The 19,958-nt window shown below is 44.4% G+C and overlaps 1 protein-coding gene across 1 annotated transcript; it reads left to right on the top strand.

Moving 5' to 3' along the window:
- Window positions 1-8,218: 8,218 nt before the first annotated feature.
- LOC149452481 (uncharacterized) lies at window positions 8,219-16,917 on the top strand. Its single transcript, XM_089689344.1, has 2 exons — window positions 8,219-9,030; window positions 14,290-16,917. Exons 1-2 carry the CDS (start codon window positions 8,331-8,333, stop codon window positions 14,883-14,885), a joined length of 1,296 nt encoding a protein of 431 aa, XP_089545470.1. The 5' UTR covers window positions 8,219-8,330; the 3' UTR covers window positions 14,886-16,917.
- The last annotated feature ends 3,041 nt before the right edge of the window (window positions 16,918-19,958 follow it).

The raw sequence follows: 19,958 nt of genomic DNA, 5'->3' as shown, positions 1-19,958 counted from the left end.
CCCCCCTTATGTATTATACATGGAGATCATATCCCCCCTTATGTATTATACATAGAGATCATATCCCCCTTATGTATTATACATGGAGATCATATCCCCCCTTATGTATTATACATGGAGATCATATCCCCCTTATGTATTATACATGGAGATCATATCCCCCTTATGTATTTATACATGGAGATCATATCCCCCCTTATGTATTATACATGGAGATCATATCTCCCCTTGTGTATTATACATGGAGATTATATCCCCCCTTATGTATTATACATGGAGATTATATCCCCCCTTATGTATTATACATGGAGATCATATCCCCCCTTATGTATTATACATGGAGATCATATCCCCCCTTATGTATTATACATGGAGATCATATCCCCCCTTATGTATTATACATGGAGATCATATCCCCCCCTTATGTATTATACATGGAGATCATATCCCCCCTTATGTATTATACATGGAGATCATATCCCCCTTATGTATTTATAAATGGAGATCATATCCCCCTTATGTATTTATACATGGAGATCATATCCCCCCTTATGTATTATACATGGAGATCATATCCCCCCTTATGTATTATACATGGAGATCATATCCCCCCTTATGTATTATACATGGAGATCATATCCCCCCTCATGTATTATACATGGAGATCATATCCCCCCTTATGTATTATACATGGAGATCATATCCCCCTTATGTATTTATACATGGAGATCATATCCCCCTTATGTATTTATACATGGAGATCATATCCCCCCTTATGTATTATACATGGAGATCATATCCCCCCTTATGTATTATACATGGAGATCATATCCCCCCTTATGTATTATACATAGAGATCATATCCCCCCTTATGTATTTATACATGGAGATCATATCCCCCCTTATGTATTATACATGGAGATCATATCCCCCCTTATGTATTATACATGGTGATCATATCCCCCTTATGTATTATACATGGAGATCATATCCCCCTTATGTATTATACATGGTGATCATATCCCCCCTTATATATTATACATGGAGATCATATCCCCCCCTTATGTATTATACATGGAGATCATATCCCCCCTTATGTTTTATACATGGAGATCATATCCCCCCTTATGTATTATACATGGAGATCATATCCCCCTTATGTATTATACATGGAGATCATATCCCCCCTTATGTATTATACATGGAGATCATATCCCCCCTTATGTATTATACATGGAGATCATATCCCCCCTTATGTATTATACATGGAGATCATATCCCCCCTTATGTATTACTCATGGAGATCATATCCCCCCCTTATGTATTATACATGGTGAGTCTGGTTGCCATCTCCAAAGACTGAAATGGGATTTATAATCCCAGACCCTATATCGTTTATAAATATATTAAACAGTAAGGGTCCCAACACTGAACCTTGGGGTACACCACTGACACCCCGGGACCATTCAGAGTATGAATCATTGACCACTACTCTCTGAATACCATCTTTTAGCCAGTTTTCTATCCATTTACATACAGATTTTTCCAAGCCTGTAGACTTTACCTTACACATTAGCCGTGTGCAGGGAACTGTCAAACACTTTTCCAAATCCACCGCCACCCCTCTGTCCAAGTATACCACATCCACCACCACCCCTCTGTCCAAGTATACCACATCCACCACCACCCCTCTGTCCAAGTATACCACGTCCACCACCACCCCTCTGTCCAAGTATACCACCACCCCTCTGTCCAAGTATACCACCACCCCTCTGTCCAAGTATACCACGTCCACCACCACCTCTCTGTCCAAGTATACCACATCCACCACCACCCCTCTGTCCAAGTATACCACATCCACCACCACCCCTCTGTCCAAGTATACCACGTCCACCACCACCCCTCTGTCCAAGTATACCACGTCCACCGCCATCCCTCTGTCCAAGTATACCACGTCCACCGCCACCTCTCTGTCCAAGTATACCACGTCCACCACCACCCTTCTGTCTAAGTATACCGCGTCCACCACCTTCTCTTTGTCCCCAGTCACCCACTCTAGATGATTCTGTAAAGGGCCTACATGCTCGGACTGGGCCTTTTTACTATTCATATATTTGAAGAACTTTTTGGGATTGGTCCTGCTATCTTTTGCAATTTGTCGTTCGTTTTCAATTTTTGTATATTCTGTTATATTCTTTGTAATTATTAAACGATGATAGTGTTCCTTCATTTTTATATTTAATAAAAGCACTTTTTATATTATCTAGTCCTTTTTTAACTTTGGCCATAGTTGTTATACTCACTGTGGAACCTAAGGGGTTAATCATCTGCATTGTGTAAAAAGGCTGTTTGATCCTGTCTTCTCTGATCCTCCCCTTCTTCCAGTGTCCCCCTCTTATCTCCTGATAAGACATATCGTGTGGAGTCACTCTGCGCATGCTCAGTTTAGTGTGTATTGCTAGAGAGGTTTTTTGTTTGTTTTTTTTTCTTGGGAGAGTGCATATGATCAGCACAGGACCAATCAGAACTGTCCAGACAGAGGTCAGGGGTTCTGCATTATCCTAGAGCAGAATAACTCCTCCTACAAGCTTTGCTCTGACGGACAGTGGTAGAAGTCACAAGACTGCTATATACTGCTGATGAGAAAAGGTATTAAGCAGTTTATATTTACTAAAATAATTGCATTTCCATGTTGTGTGTACTGTGGGAGACCAGATATAGTGAATTCAGAGTCCGGGGAGAGCGGATATAGTGAATGCAGGGTCCGGGGAGAGCGGATATACTGTATGCAGGGTCCGGGGACACCAGATATAGTGAATGCAGGGTCCGGGAAGAGCAGATATAGTGAATGCGGGGTCCGGGGAGACCAGATATAGTGAATGCAGGGTCCGGGGAGACCGGATATAGGGAATGCAGGGTCCTGGGAGAGCGGATATAGTGAATGCGGGGTCCGGGGAGAGCGGATATAGTGAATGCGGGGTCCGGGGAGACCGGATATAGTGAATGCAGGGTCCAGGGAGACTGAATACAGTGAATGCAGGGTCCTGGGAGAGCAGATATAGTGAATGCAGGGTCCGGGGAGAGCGGATATAGTGAATGCAGGGTCTGTGGAGAGCAGATATAGTAAATGCGGGGTCCGGGGAGACCGGATATAGTAAATGCAGGGTCCGGGGAGACCAGATATAGTGAATGCAGGGTCCGGGGAGATTGAATATAGTGAATGCGGGGTCCAGGAAGACTGGATATAGTGAATGCGGGGACCGGGGAGAGCAGATATAATGAATGCTGGGTCCGGGGAGAGCGGATATAGTGAATGCTGGGTCCGGGGAGACCAGATATAGTAAATGCAGGGTCCGGGGAGACCAGATATAGTGAATGCGGGGTCCGGGGAGATTGAATATAGTGAATGCAGGGTCCAGGAAGACTGGATATAGTGAATGCGGGGACCGGGGAGAGCAGATATAGTGAATGCTGGGTCCGGGGAGAGCGGATATAGTGAATGCGGGGTCTGGGGAGACCGGATATAGTGAATGCAGGGTCCGGGGAGAGCGGATATAGTGAATGCAGGGTCCGGGGAGAGCGGATATAGTGAATGCAGGGTCCGGGGAGACCAGATATAGTGAATGCAGGGTCCGGGGAGAGCGGATATAGTGAATGCAGGGTCCGGGGAGAGCGAATATAGTGAATGCAGGGTCCGGGGAGACCAGATATAGTGAATGCAGGGTCCGGGGAGACCAGATATAGTGAATGCAGGGTCCGGGGAGAGCGGATATAGTGAATGCAGGGTCCGGGGAGACCAGATATAGTGAATGCGGGGTCCGGGGAGACCAGATATAGTGAATGCAGGGTCCGGGGAGAGCGGATATAGCGAATGCAGGGTCCGGGGAGAGCGGATATAGTGAATGCAGTGTCCGGGGAGACCAGATATAGTGAATGCAGGGTCCGGGGAGACCAGATATAGTGAATGCAGGGTCCGGGGAAACCGGATATAGTGAATGCGGGGTCCGGGGAGAGCGGATATAGTGAATGCAGTGTCCGGGGAGACCAGATATAGTGAATGCAGGGTCCGGGGAGAGCGGATATAGTGAATGCAGGGTCCGGGGAGAGCGGATATAGTGAATGCAGGGTCCGGGGAGAGTGGATATAGTGAATGCAGGGTCCGGGGAGAGCGGATATAGTGAATGCAGGGTCCGGGGAGAGTGGATATAGTGAATGCAGGGTCCGGGGAGAGCGGATATAGTGAATGCAGGGTCCGGGGAGAGTGGATATAGTGAATGCAGTGTCCGGGGTTTAGTAACACGAAGTTATTGTACCATGGCCAGGCTGGCTGTTGTGCTATAATCAGCCACAAGTCGTCGATGAAGTACTATGACGAAGAGCAAGTCAGCTGTGTATGGGGTGGAGTGAGAAATTGGTTGGGTGATCAGTGCTCCCCCCAGATCCGGATTTTTGTCTTGATGAGCAGTGAAATGGCAGGAGACTCTGTTCTCTGGGAAACCATTCTTGCTGTTGAGTCTGTATTTGCTGAGCCATTGGTGGACAGTTTGGGTGGTTCTTCAGACAATGGTCACATTCCACAGAGCCAAGACTATGAAGACTATCCGGCTCCTAGCAGAGTGCAGCTTATCAAGAAGGACCTCACCCTCCGTCAATAAAGGCTTTTTCAGATACAACATTTCCAGATGCCTTCCTTCCACTATCCTGATGGATGGGATCAGGACAGTCCATTCCACAAACACTTCAGCAGTCTGGCCTATTACATCTCATCTTCACTGTGCCTTCCAGTTTTTCATCTACCGGCTCACCTACCTGCCCCTGCAGTAGGCAACATGTCAGAAGAAATGACCCAAGCTCTCTCTTCCGGTTACAATGGTTCAGAGGTGTAGGTAGAACCTTTGGGGCCCTGATACAGGAAACCATGAAGGGACCGCCTGACCCCTGGCTCCCCCTCCGAGTCCAGGGCCCTTGTTTCAGGGCCCAGAGCCCTTAGCTCCCTTCGCTGAACCCTTTATTTTGCTCCCTTTCACATGTTCTGCAGCTGGCCCCCTGCTATCCATCTTGGGGCCCCCCATGGTGGTGAAATGCCAGGGCCCAGTCGCAAGTGTGACCTTGGTAGTTCTGCCACTGGTGTCAGTTGTTTTCTATTTTTATTTATTAATATTTTTTATCATTTTATTTAATTTTTTTTCCAATTGTGTTTTTTTAACAATCTTTTAGAAGCCCCGTTGGGGAGCTTGGTGGGATATAAGGGGCTTAAACAGACCTCATTCTCATCTCTGCAGCCTTAGCTGAAGAGAATGAATGGACAGGAATACAGTAGCTCTGTACAGAACTTCCCATTCATTCACAAACTGAAGCATAGTAAACAATTTACTATGCTTGAGTTCAGAATGGACAGAGTCAGTGATCGGTACCCATCAATGACTTTGTCCATTCAAAAAAGAAAGGGGCTGATAAATGACATATTCCCCGCTCTCCATCCTGACATATCCCCTACAGCAGCTGGTGGGAGGGGGGGAGGGGGAACCAGGGAGCACACAGGGGCCCGGGGGGGGGGGGGGGGGCAGCAAGAAACAAGTAACCTGGATAGGAGGAGCAGCATATAGAGGAAATTATCCACTCCATTTTCATCCTGCAGCCGGAGAGGAGGAGAAGCAGGCTTTCAGTGGCAGCAGGAGAAAAATTGATTGGATTGGTTCCTCTATATGTCGCCCCCACTGCGCCTCCTATCCAGGTGTACAGGGAAGCTGCATGAGCCTCCTGGAGCATGGGGCCAGGTCACAATTGTGACCCCTGCGACCCCTATAGTTGCTCCCCTGCCATGGCCACGTTTTTATTACAAAATATGTAAAAAATATTTTTAAAAATACTTTTCAAATATACTGTATGTCTTTACAAATACAAATCTACATTTTTGGAATGCATGTGTGTGCATGTATGTATGTATATATATATATATGTATGTATATATACAGTGGGGATGGAAAGTTTGGGCACCCCAGCTAAAAATTTGTATTAATGTGCATAAAGAAGCCAAGGAAAGATGGAAAAATCTCCAAAAGGCATCAAATTACAGATTAGACATTCTTATAATATGTCAACAAAAGTTAGATTTTATTTCCATCATTTACATTTTCAAAATAACAGAAAACAAAAAAATGGCGTCTGCAAAAGTTTGGGCACCCTGCAGAATTTATAGCATGCACTGCCCCCTTTGCAAAGCTGAGACCTGCCAGTGTCATGGATTGTTCTCAATCATCGTCTGGGAAGACCAGGTGATGTCAATCTCAAAGGTTTTAAATGCCCAGACTCATCTGACCTTGCCCCAACAATCAGCACCATGGGTTCTTCTAAGCAGTTGTCTAGAAAACTGAAACTGAAAATAGTTGACGCTCACAAAGCTGGAGAAGGCTATAAGAAGATAGCAAAGCGTTTTCAGATGTCAATATCCTCTGTTCAGAATGTAATTAAGAAATGGCAGTCATCAGGAAAAGTGGAAGTTAAAGCAAGATCTGGAAGACCAAGAAAAATATCAGACAGAACAGCTCGCAGGATTGTGAGAAAAACAATTCAAAACCCACGTTTGACTGCACGATCCCTCCAGAAAGATCTGGCAGACACTGGAGTTGTGGTACACTATTCCACTATAAAGAGATACTTGTACAAATATGGTCTTCATGGAAGAATCATCAGAAGAAAACCTCTTCTACGTCCTCACCACAAAAATCATCGTTTGAACTTTGCAAATGAACATATAGACTCAAGCCTGATGCATTTTGGAAACAAGTTCTGTGGACCGATGAGGTTAAAATTGAACTTTTTGGCCGCAATGAGCAAAGGTACGTTTGGAGAAGAAGGGGCACAGAATTTAATGAAAAGCACCTCTGTCCAACTGTTAAGCATGGGGTTGGATCAATCATGCTTTGGGGTTGTGTTGCAGCCAGTGGCACAGGGAACATCTCACGAGTAGAAGGAAAAATGGATTCAATAAAATTTCAGAAAATTTTGGATGGTAACTTGATGCCATCTGTGAAAAAGCTGAAGTTAAAGAGAGGATGGCTTCTACAAATGGATAATGATCCTAAACACACCTCGAAATCCACGGGGGATTACATCAAGAGGCGTAAACTGAAGGTTTTGCCATGGCCTTCACAATCTCCTGACCTCAACATAATTGAAAATCTATGGATAGACCTTAAAAGAGCAGTGCGTGACAGACAGCCCAGAAATCTCAAAGAACTGGAAGACTTTTGTAAGGAAGAATGGGCAAAGATACCTCAAACAAGAATTGAAAGACTCTTGGCTGGCTACAAAAAGCGTTTACAAGCTGTGATACTTGCCAAAGGGGGCAGCACAAGATATTAACTCTGCAGGGTGCCCAAACTTTTGCAGACGCCATTTTTTTGTTTTCTGTTATTTTGAAAGTGTAAATGATGGAAATAAAATCTAACTTTTGTTGTCATATTATAAGAATGTCTAATCTGTAATTTGATGCCTTTTGGAGATTTTTCCATCTTTCCTTGGCTTCTTTATGCACATTAATACAAATTTTTAGCTGGGGTGCCCAAACTTTCGATCCCCACTGTATATATATGTATGTATGTATATATATATATATATATATATATATATATATATATGTATATATATATATATACATATACTGCATGTTGTGTTGAAATGTGTTTTTTATATATTACAAAATATATGAAAAATATTTTTAAAAGTATATATTTTTTAAATGTATTCTTCATATTTTTTTAACATATATTTTTACATATACTTGTAAATGAATTCCAAAAATGTAGATTTGTATTTTTAAAGACATACAGTATATTTGAGATGTATTATTAAAAATATTTGTCATATATTGTAATAAAAATGCATTTCAACATGCTATATATATATATATATAATTTTTTTTTCTTTTTTTTTTATTGAATATGGCCAAAATTGTAGCATTTCAAATATATGGCAATATATTTGGGAAGAATATTTCTAAAATATATTTCAAATATATTTTTCTTCCATGTGGAATGTTGTTCTGCTTCCCCCCTTGCTTGACATTTCACCTCAGTTTAAAATTTAGATCCAACTCAATGTCCTCGTTGATGATTAATTGGTTTAGATATGAACTGCTGAGATAAGAGAGCACACACAACACTGCTGACACTTCTACAGCTGCGATGATGCAAGATTTTAACAGATGGTAGACACAAAGCACGGTGTGCAGCCCTAAGAGAGGCGTGCTGGTGGATTAAGAGGAGAGCCATGAGAAGATCGGGAGTTACAGAGGGCTAGCAGATGAAGAGGAGACATCCTTGACAACTATGAGTCTATCTCAGTGGATTACATCCATCTTTCAGCCTCAGAGGCCAACATCTTGCCACCTACATCTCTTGAATGAAAGCCAGCCACTGCGAACTATGCAACCGCTGAACCCTGTAGAGTTGACCAAGCCTGGACCCACTGGTGAACCAAGTCTGGATTTACTATTCCATGAAAGTATTTCTGATCTGGGAGGGAAGGAAAGTATTCTGCTTGTGGGGGAGGCAGGATATAGCCCAGAGAATGGTGATAGGAACCGAGGAATTTTGGGAGAACTCTCTTTTGCTCTCTTTGGGACTCCACAGAAATATCTAGAAGTCCATGAAGGGCCTAGTAATACTCAAAGCTGTGTCACCTCAAAGATTCCATCTAAGTCCAGGATGCTTGATTATCCTGTCATTCTAGCGGTTTTTCGAGATGCATTATTGATGGACATGGCTAACAAGACCCTGGTGAAGGAGATTTTGAAAGATGTCCAGGTGAGGACCAGGGAGTCAAGATCAGCTGTGGTTGGTATTGTCCTAATACGGGAACCTTGTCAAGAAGATACATATATGGGACCCAAAGAGAAGCTGGCTGAGCTGATGAGTCAGGTGTTTAAGAGGCAGTCTTGGGGAGTTTGCTGCTATTTCAGTCTTCAGCCAAAGTCCATCCACGAGGTGAAGTGGACCATCATAAAAACGCTGGGAGGAACATTTAAAGGCAAGTGGCTTTGAAGTCAGTCCTTATTTGTAGATAGGTTTTATGCACCAGAAACCTAAAGGCAATCTCTTCCTAAAAATCAGCATTGGTTGGGACTATAACTCACAAGCTAGTCACCTAACCCCAGAAGAAAAGTAGAAAATAATAGCAAAGCATTGCCTCACCCTAATCCTGGAAATTTTTATTCACTTCTAACTGGCCAAAAATAACAATAATTGTCCACCAAATGGATCTTTGGACTTGCGTCCATTAGATAAGCAAGGGACAGTACATTGGGTACCTGAAACAATCTTCTAATTTGTTGGGTCTAAGGGAGTGTGGCTTACAAAGGCAACTTCTCACATTCTAATGTTCTCACCCAGGAGCACACTGACAACTCATGGGACCCCCGGGCAATAGGGGATCATGGAGCCCCTGTGTGGAAGTCCACACTCAAACCACATCCAAAAAAGCCTATGAAAGGAACCAGGGACATCCAGGCCCTCGGGCAGTGCCCGAATAGTCAGTCCGCCCCTGTTCTCACCTGTATGACATTTCACACATAAGGACAGACTGGATGACCCCTTCCAGCTGCCTTCCCTTAAACATAGTTCAGGGGTTCAAGGAGAGTTCAGGCAACTCTGCGGGACACCTGAAGTGTGGAACATCTGCAAACTAATTCTTGATCTTCTCTGGAGTTTTGGTCCTTGGACTGGTTCAGTGTTTCTCACTCAGTCCTCAAATATTACTATGTTTTGTAGATATATACGAATGTGTCCACTACTGTGGTGGTAGGTAGGCATGTGTTTACTAGGCTCCATGTTTTTTTTCTCTTAGAAGCTGTTATTAGCATTTTTTTTTGCTTCGAGAATGCACATTATTTTAGACTATTAGCATTTTTAGAGCTTCAGCTTCTAGGAGCAGAAAACAAATTGCTATTACCAGCGTTTTTTTATCAAAACATTTTTCTAGGTTTCCAAAATGTGTCAAAATAAAAAAGGTTTCAGAACACCTCTTTGAAATGAGATTTAGGAATTACTCCCACAAAGCGCTTTTTGAGATCGCCTTAGGTGCCATCAAAAGTACCCTGGGACCAGGGGCGGATTGACCATTCGAGCACTCGGGCACTGCCCGAGGGCCCAGGATCAGTAGGGGGCCCCATGAGATGCTCCTGGTACCTTTCATTGGCTTTTTCATAGGCTTTTTTGGGTGTGGACAAGGACACAGGGGCCCCATAATCCCCTATTGCCCAGGGGCCCCATGAGTTGTCAGTCCACCCCTGCATGGGACTTTGCAGGATTTCCATGTTTTGCAGGCACCTTCACATACTCAGGAGGACACGCTTGATGGATGCATATTAGTTATGTAGAAATGTAGGTGAATGGCTCCAGATTGGCCACAGATATTCCTTTAATCAATGCACAATCAACAGAGGCGTTCTGGTTTTTATTTGACTCCCAAAGCTCACAAGCAGCTAATTAGTTGTTCTTGCATGACAAATGAATGAGGGCTCCTTTATAGCTGAACATCTGCCAAACAAGAGCAACTTGTTCCTTGAAAGTTCACGGCGATGATTTTCAGTTTACTTGGTAGCAAAATCGTTACACGGGGCTTCTCTGTTTTCTTGACCCATACAAAAACTAGAAAAAAAGGATTTACATTCAAGGTAAGATTTCACCGTTAGTAGAAGTCCTCTTCATTTTAATCAAACTGCTGTTTTTTTTTTCTTAATTTAAAGCTGGATTCTAGGTATGGAAATTTTTACATAGTTACTTTTGTCCAGTTCAGACCAATGTAAGTATATACAGTATGTGCCATACCTGTGGGATCACTGTGAAAGCTGGAAATCACTAGTAGGCACCACTCCACCACGCGGGACCTGGAGGCTAGTGGTGATCACTAGGGTAGAGGTGCCTACCACAGTGATTTCCAGCTTCCATGGGGATCCCACAGGTAAGGCATATACATATATTCAATAGAGAAGATGGGACTTTCAGGGTGCATGAACAGAAATACCGAACATATTAAAAAGTTATATCATTTTTATTTCATATTTTTTAAAAACAAAAAAAGGAAAAAATACAGAAACATAAAAACAATTTCAGTACTACCGTGTTTCCCCGAAAATAAAACATCCTCCGAAAATAAGACCTACTTACAGGTTTCCATCTGGGTGAAATATAAGGCATCCCCCCGAAAATAAGGCCCCCCCTAGGCTCTGTCTCGGAATGAAAATTAATTTACCGTAAACTGGTTGCTAGGGCCGCCCCGACTGGCGTCTAGCAACCAGTGACGTTACGCGCAGTCCTGACGTCACTGCTGTGTGGAGGCGGAGCGGAGGTCGGAGTGAGCGGTGAACGCGGGGCGGGAGAGAGGAGGAGACTTTCGCAGATGCGTGTAGAAGAACAGGAGGATCAAAATGGACAGGACGCGGCGAAGGTGGTGAGTGCTGGTCTGTCTCTGGTGACACTGCCTCTTATGATGATTGTTTTGATGATGTTCCAGAAGATGATGACATGATTGTCATTGAATAAATGAGTTAATTCTTGATACTGTAGGATTCACAGTTTGTCTGGTTTGTGTTGACAACTACCGTACTACCGTACCGTATACAGGTAATAAATTTCCTTTATTTTCATTTAACAATAAATGTGTACCGTATTCTTCTTCATGGAAAAATAAGACATCCCCTGAAAATAAGACCTAGCGCATCTTTGGGAGCAAAAATTAATATAAGACACTGTCTTATTTTCGGGGAAACACGGTAAGAGTGGAAATGAGATTCAAACTTGATTATATAATTGTAGTTACTCCCTACATGTTTCGTCCTCACGGGCTTCTTCATGGGAGATTTTTGAAGAGATTTCAACCAATTTAACTATGTAAAAATTGCAAACCCGAAATTCAACTTTAAGGATCAGCCAACTCAGAACTGTGTCTCAATGTTTGGTTGCTATACTGCATGTACACGGGACGTTTGGAAAACTCTTCTGAACGATGGAAACCGGCTGCTGGAAAACGTAGGTTAAAAAAACGTCTGTTTAGCCATGTTTGTATACCACGTTTATGCGCGTTTGCGTTTTTTAAAGATAACCTCAGGAGACCTTCCAAAAATGCCCAGAATGCACTGAAAAACAGTAAAAAATTAACTATTTCAGACATTTTGAGAGAAATAGAGAGAGCAGAAGCAGAGAGAGCAGTATGTGTTGAGATGACCTGTCTTTTCTGGTTGTATTCACTATGGATCCCATCATGAGCATAATGCGGCACGTTCTACCATTTTTCCTTCACGCCGAACCTGGAACTGACTGCCCTGGTGTACGGGGTCCATTTGAATACATGGAAAACGCTTTGCATGCAATATTGATGCAATATTGATGAAGAAAAAAGGCTCTGGAAAGCATCTGGATATGGAACAGTTAAAAAACGCTTCTAAATGCAAATGCTTCTAATCGCGGTTAGCCACGTTTGCAAGCGTTTGGCACGCTGATAAAATCTACTCCTGAACGCAACTTTGGGGCGTTCAAAAAAACGACTGTAAACAACGATGTGTACACGGACACATAGGAGAACATTAGGGAGAGTTCAGGGGCTGCTGGAAAAAAAATGCAGAAAAGCTCCTAAACGTCAGTTTATCAGCTGCAGTGTACATGGAGCCCTAATACACAAAGGTGACCAGAACCCCCAAAACTCCCAGGAGGACAGGAACAGAGCATTGATATATGGCAGGGAGATCTGCTTGGAGGGGAGATTCTTTTGGGGGTATCCATAATATATACAGTATCTCCCAGAAGTGACCCCACCCCTCAAATTTTTGTAAATATTTGATTCTATCTTTTTATGTGACAACACTGAAGAAATGACACTTTGCTACAATGTGACGTAGTCAGTGTACAGCTTGTATAACATGTAAATTTGCTGTCCCCTCAAAATAACTCAACACACCGCCATTAATGTCTAAACCGCTGGCAACAAAAATGAGTCCACCGCTAAGTGACAAGGTCCAAATTGGGCCCAATTACCCATTTTCCTCCCTGGTGTCATGTGACTTGTTAGTGTTACAAGGTCTCAGGTGTGAATGGGGAGCAGGTGGGTTACATTTGGTGTTATCGCTCTCACTTTCTCATACTGGTCACTGGAAGTTTAACATGGCACCTCATGGCAAAGAACTCTCTGAGGATCTGAAAAAAACAATTGTTGCTCTACATAAAGATGGCCTAGGCTATAAGAAGATTGCCAAGACCCTGAAACTGAGCTGCAGCACGGTGGCCAAGACCATAAAGTGGTGTAACAGGACAGGTTCCACGCAGAACAGGCCTCGCCATGGTCGAACAAAGAATTTGAGTGCACATGCTCAGCGTCATATCCAGAGGTTGTCTTTGGGAAACAGACGTATGAGTGCTGCCAGCATTGTAGCGTATCGAAACCCAAAAGCAAAAATGTAATATATTGCACCCTACCAATCCTTAGATGTGGTGGCTGCATTAGGTTTCTTTTTAGGGTGTTTTTCCTTTATTTTCACATTGCTTTTAGGTTTAATATTGCTTTAAGGTCTTTTACAAAGTGAGTTATCATTTGGTGTCAGGGAATTTAGTAAACAGGGGGAGACTGACCATTTGGAAACTCGGGCACTGCCCCAGGGCCCAGGGTCAGTAGCGGCCCCCATGAGATGCCCCTGGTACCTTTTTCATAGGCTTTTTTGAATTTGGGCAAGGACACAGGGGCCCAATGATCCCCTATTGCCCGGAGGCCCCAATGGGTTGTGAGTCTGCTCCTGTCAGTGAGGGACAATATTCCATTTAAAACGTATTTTCCTTTGTGTTCATTGGTTCTTTCTTTCTCTCTCACTTTCTCCCATTTTCCTTTAGCGTATAATACTCAACCCTCCTCGCCCTGATTATATTGTGCATAACCCATCAATTTCTGCCATAGTTGGTTCTGTCTGGCTGTACACACTGTGCCGTGTCCCGTTATCAGTAGTACACACTTCACATTGTTTGGTCACAAAGGAGAGGCACTTCACATAACTCACTGCCAAGTTCTGTTTGCTCTGAAATGACATGGAAATATGCTATGTCATGCAGTACTAGGCGGGACAGACCCAGAGCTCCCTTCTTTCTGATTCTTCCAAAGATGGCAGGAACATTTTTACCAATTTTTACCAATGAATGTTCGTTGTTTTATTAAAAAAAAAAAATAGGATACAAGTTTAAATGTCTGATATAGAAACATGTTTCCATCCAACAACTTGATACCTTGTTCTTCTATACTTCTCTTAAGGTCAGGATGCCCACTCAGAATATCAAAATTGTGATCTGGTTACTTCATTTCGGGATCTTGTCTGCCAGCTTGGAGGAAAAGAAAGATTTTTGCTCTTGGGTAACATCTGTCCATCTTTTAGTCCATTTAGAAAAGCTGCCGTGTTCAATGAACTTACACATGCCCTTTTTGATGACATTGGGGAAGACTTCTGTACATCCGCCAGTCAACAGTCAGGACTGACATTCGGCATAAATGTGATGTCCTCCAATGAGTGTGCTAAGCTCCCCACACCAAGGTCTTTCCCGTACCCACTCATCCTGGTGGTCTTCCGTTCCAGCTTTCTGAAGGAGGACTCCAATAAAGCCCAAGTGAAGGAGATTCTGGCTGACATCAAGATGAGGGTTGAAATGTCTTCCACACAAGTGGTGGGTGTCCTGTGTAGCCAGGATCCTCTTGGTGAACCCGAACAAACACAGCTTCAGGTTCTTCTTCAGAAGATCCTCTGTCAGGTGTTCAACTGTTCCACCGCGGTCTGTAGTTTTGTAAGGACCAGACCAGAGTCAGTGGACCAAGTCAAGAGATGTGTGTGCAATATCGTCAAGCAGACAACCTGAAGCTGCAAAAGACAAGTAACAAGCGATGGTGCAATAAAAGATCTTTTAGAACTCTACCTCTATCTAAAATAACTGTATTAAAATTAAAAAAGAAAAACGCGTTTTCTTCTTCAATGTCCACATGCTTCTAACCATTACCACCATGAGAAGATACACGGTGAGCACAAAAACAGTCCTGGATTTCCCAACTGATATGGAATGTAGCTTTGTTGGAATATTCTTACACATTGGTGGCTACAGTTGCGTCAACTCATACATTTAATGTGGTATCAGTTGGTAACTTGGACCAGTAGCCGTTTGTCCCTCAAAGATGAACAAACTGTACACAGTCTGCTCTGATATGGCACAAAACACATTCATTTTTGGAGAGTCACGTTCAACCTAGGCGGCATGCAGATTCTAACTCCCTCATATCCTCACATTGTGCCTGTTGACCAGGGGCGGACTGACAACTCATGGGGCCCCCGGGCAATTGGGGATCATGGGGCCCCCTACTGACCCCGGGCCCTCGGGCAGTGCCCGAGTTTCCAAATAGTCAGTCCGCCCCTGCTGTTGACCTTTCCACTTAAGTGGAAGGTCACCTCATCACTTAAAATGATCTTTAATAGCAGGTTATCATTGTTTTCCATTGGAGATTCCTGCAAAATTCAAGTCGAGTTTCATTGTTTTGCAGGTGTCACTTGTGGACCAATTGCAGCTTGTAAAGGTGTCACTTGTGGACCAATTGCAGCTTGTAAAGGTGTCACTTGTGGACCAATTGCAGCTTGTAAAGGTGTCACTTGTGGACCAATTGCAGCTTGTAAAGGTGTCACTTGTGGACCAATTGCAGCTTGTAAAGGTGTCACTTGTGGACCAATTGCAGCTTGTAAAGGTGTCACTTGTGGACCAATTGCAGCTTGTAAAGGTGTCACTTGTGGACCAATTGCAGCTTGTAAAGCTTGTATAAGATCTTCTGTACCCTGCACTGTGGGATGGGCAACTCTCGGCTAATTCTGCACATTGACTTCTTGGGGCTGCGCAACAACTCGCTCAGAGACAGATGGTCGGCCCGAATGTCCCTTTTGCTGATCACAGATGCATCCTTTCTCAATTGAATTTTTGTACCACTTCAAAAATGGACTTGTTAGTAGGCAGATCCACATTGAATTTGCTTTTGAAAGTAAGCTGCACAGTCAAAACACTGTTTGCTTTAGCAAATTCCAACATGCATCGGCTGCATTGCGGTGGGGTGAGCAATCATGTTGGATTTCACTGCCCTCTAGCGGTGGGAGGTGTCCACATTTTCTGATGTAGTGCGGTCACCATATTTGTAAACATAATCCAACAAGTTTTGATTTTTATCAAGGAGTGTTTTTGTGCTCACTCTGTATTTTAATTGATTGCAAACCTTGTTTTTTCCATTGGTGGTAGAGTGAATAAGGGTTAGAACTACTATTGTGGGGATATTGACCCTCACTTACATACTCAAGAACCTCAAAACAACTGTGAAACATTATGGTAGATGTTATGGTTTGGGGTTGCTTTGCCTGGGCAGCTTGCAGTCAAGTATACATTCTACATCATACCAAAGTGTGCTTGATGAGAACGTGAAGCCATCTGTTCAAAAGTTGACATGGAACAAGAAATGAGCAAGACAATGAACATGACAGTAATCCAAAGCACAATAGGACATCCACAAAGAAGCACCTCAGAGAAGAAGAAAAAAAGAGTTTTGGACAGTCCTAGTCAAAGCCCTGGTTTTATTCCCATTAAAATGTTGAAACAGGAATTTCATACACAGAAAACCTCAAACATTTTGCATAAAGAAGTCATCGGTGATGCAGAATACCTACAGGCAGTCATGTCTGCTCAAGGGGGTAAAACCAGTTTCTGATGCCAAGGGGGTACTTACTTTTTCCTCAATGCACCATTACATTTATTGATATTTTTGTAGAATAAATGACTAAAAACATTTTGCTTGTGTTCTTCCTCAAGTATATCACCTTTATCTGTAGGCACTGCTTGAATAAAGATCTAATGTTTGCCTGTTCAAGTGTGTTGATAAAGTCAACAATTATTCAAATGACCTAACACTTCAAGACTCTGTACACACCTTTATGATGTGTGAATGTGACTGCAACGTGCAAAAATACATGTTCTGTTCAGGGGCGGACTGACCATTTGGAAACTCAGGCACTGCCCGAGGGCCCGGGGTCAGTAGAGGGCCCCATGAGATGCCCCTGGTACCTTTTTCACAGGCTTTTTTGAGTTTGGGCAAGGACACGGGGGCCCCATGATCTCCTATTGCCCGGGGGGCCCCATGAGTTGTCAGTCCACCCCTGGTACTGTTCAGGGGTGGACTGACAACTCATGGGGCCCCCGGGCAATAAGGGATCATGGGGCCCCTGTGTCCTTGCCCAAACTCAAAAAAGGTACCAGGGGCATCTCATGGGGCTCCCTACTGACCCCGGGCCCTCGGGCAGTGCCCGAGTTTCCAAATGGTCAGTCCGCCCCTGGTACTGTTCATTGTAGGCAAGACCAGCGCTAGACTGTTTTGCACCCTAGGCAAGACCAGCTACTTGCACCCCTCCAAAAACAAATTAAAATTTAGAAAAAACAAGGGTGGGGAAAATAGGTGGTTGAGCAGCGGTGGCCTTACCACCCCCTGACTGGTCCATTTAATCCAGAGGGAATTGTACACATGCCACGGCAAAAATTATATCCCCGGTTGCACTGGGTAGGCAGTACCGCCACTGAACACAACCAACTCCAGTGAATGGGCCGGTGCCACAACTGCATGCAGTGCTTGGGGTTGTGCGACATTTCCAGAGTTAAGGCAGGTGGTGAGGAGGCAACCTGTTACTGTCAACTGCCCTCTAAAGATTGATCCACCTTGGGTTGCTTTTCAGAGAGGCGGACATAGTTGCTGCCAGCGTAAGGAAGCCTTTAGATTAGTGGTCAGTGGGAGATGGGCCCCCTTACATTGGTGGTCAATGTAGGGCCCTTTATATTGTGGTACCACAGGTGATCAATCTGCCTCTGCCCACAGTTCAAGGAACCCCTAGCCACCAGTGGAGGAACCCCTAGCCACATTTGGAGGAACCCTGGGGTACCTCAGAACCTTGGCTGAGAAAGGCTTCTCTAATCATAGTAAAGCTTGGCTCACACCTACAGGTGTGACCAAGCAGGCGCATATTTTCACATGTTTTTAGCATGTTCCCATAAGTTGCGAGTAGGGCAGCCCATTCATATCAATGGGCTTCCCTATGTGCAAGAAAGACAGAAGAGATGCCCCTGATTCTTCCAAAAATGAGTTGCACCGCTAGGATCGGACTGACCATATGAAAACTTGGGCACTGACCGAGGGCCCGGGGTCAGTAGGGGGCCCCATGAGATGCCCCTGGTACCTTTTTCATAGGCTTTTTTGTTTGGGCAAGGACACAGGGGCCCCATGATCCCCTATTACCCGGGGGCCCCATGAGTTGTCAGTCCGCCCCTGCGCACCACTCTGGCACCATGTGGCTTGGTGTGTGCGAAAACCTGCACATTTGCTGATGCGTTAGGTTGCCACTAACAATTACAGACTACCCCATGCATCTGGTAAATGGCAGTGCGGTTCTGTGAAAGTTAAGAAAGCGCACCATTTTTGAATACAGTAGTGTGAACCTAGCCTTAGAACAGGGGTAGGCAACCTTGAAGTGTCACTAAACCCCAGGCCCGGCATTCACTATATCTGGTCTCCCCGAACCCCGCATTCACTAAATCCGCTCTCCCCGGACCCCGCATTCACTATATTTGGTCTCCCCCCGGACCCTGCATTCACTATATCTGGTCTCCCCGAACCCCGCATTCACTAAATCCGCTTTCCCCGGACCCTGCATTCACTATATTTGGTCTCCCCCCGGACCCTGCATTCACTATATTTGGTCTCCCCCCGGACCCTGTGTCAAGGATTCGCTTAAAAACGTCACCCTGTCACGTGTCCACCACACGCCACGCCCACAGCGACTAGCTAACCGTGACGCACGCGTGCGGCCGCGACAGGGTGGTAAAGAGGGGATAATAAAGGGGATTTACACTTAAATATCTCAAACCGTATATAAGATCAGCCGTGATACCTTTTCACAGCCCGCACTACCTCTGGCCACCACCGGATGGAGACTCCACTCCAATCCAGCTGGTCAACCACACACTGGCAGATACGATCTTACATACAACCTGGTGCCCTGATTAGAGTTGAGGACCAGCTTAGTAATCACACACCCTTCTAAAGGTCCCTTCAGCTATCCTAGCTTGAACCCCGGTGTTGATAACCCTTCCACTGTCCACACACCCCCACACCAGACGCACCACACAGGTAGCCTGCCACCACCCAACAGTTTATCCGCAGAATGGTCTGTTGAGACACCACACACACACAGATCTTCGCCTGGCAGATCTGTTACCTTTGCAATCTGCGTGCAATCTGCCCACTCACAGTGCAGTTGCATACAGATTGGCAATGAGCTTAACCGAGCGTTTTAAAGGCACTAAAATACAATATAATATAACCCAATCTAATCTCTCCGATCTAGTCTCTCTGATCTAATCTCTCCGAAGATATGAGCACGTGCTTAAGTACACAGAAGTTCACTAATTAATTTTAAGATTTAATTTCCCAAAGTGGGCGGGGCATAAAATATGTACAAAATATAACAAGATACAGAAATACAAAAGATATAAGAAGACACACAAATGACTAATTACTATAAAATAAAAGGGAATAAAAAGACAGAATAACACTTTACCCTGCGGCTGGAGCAAGCCAGAAACTTGGCAATCCGCTAGTCAATCGAACCAGCTCCGTACGAATCACCCTGTCCAAATGTCCGTGCGTTCAATTTATGGCGATTTGGACATGGGCGGGACATTAGTCTTCGGCCAATTGACTCTGGGGGAGGTGGTCCTGACCTGCCCACAAGAGGTACTGTGTATGGACCTGCCCAAGTTCAATTGGGCCGAGACTGGCCTGAACACCAAGTCGGGGATTGGATTTCTGACACCAGCGCATCAGCCCGATCGCAACAGTACCAAACACCATCCGACTGTCGCACC

The sequence above is a fragment of the Staurois parvus genome, unplaced genomic scaffold, assembly GCF_062004578.1.
Source record: "Staurois parvus isolate SC_StPar_1 unplaced genomic scaffold, SC_StPar_1.0 ptg000470l, whole genome shotgun sequence".
In the NCBI taxonomy this organism is placed as follows: domain Eukaryota; kingdom Metazoa; phylum Chordata; class Amphibia; order Anura; family Ranidae; genus Staurois; species Staurois parvus.
This window is presented reverse-complemented; position numbering and strand designations above follow the sequence as displayed.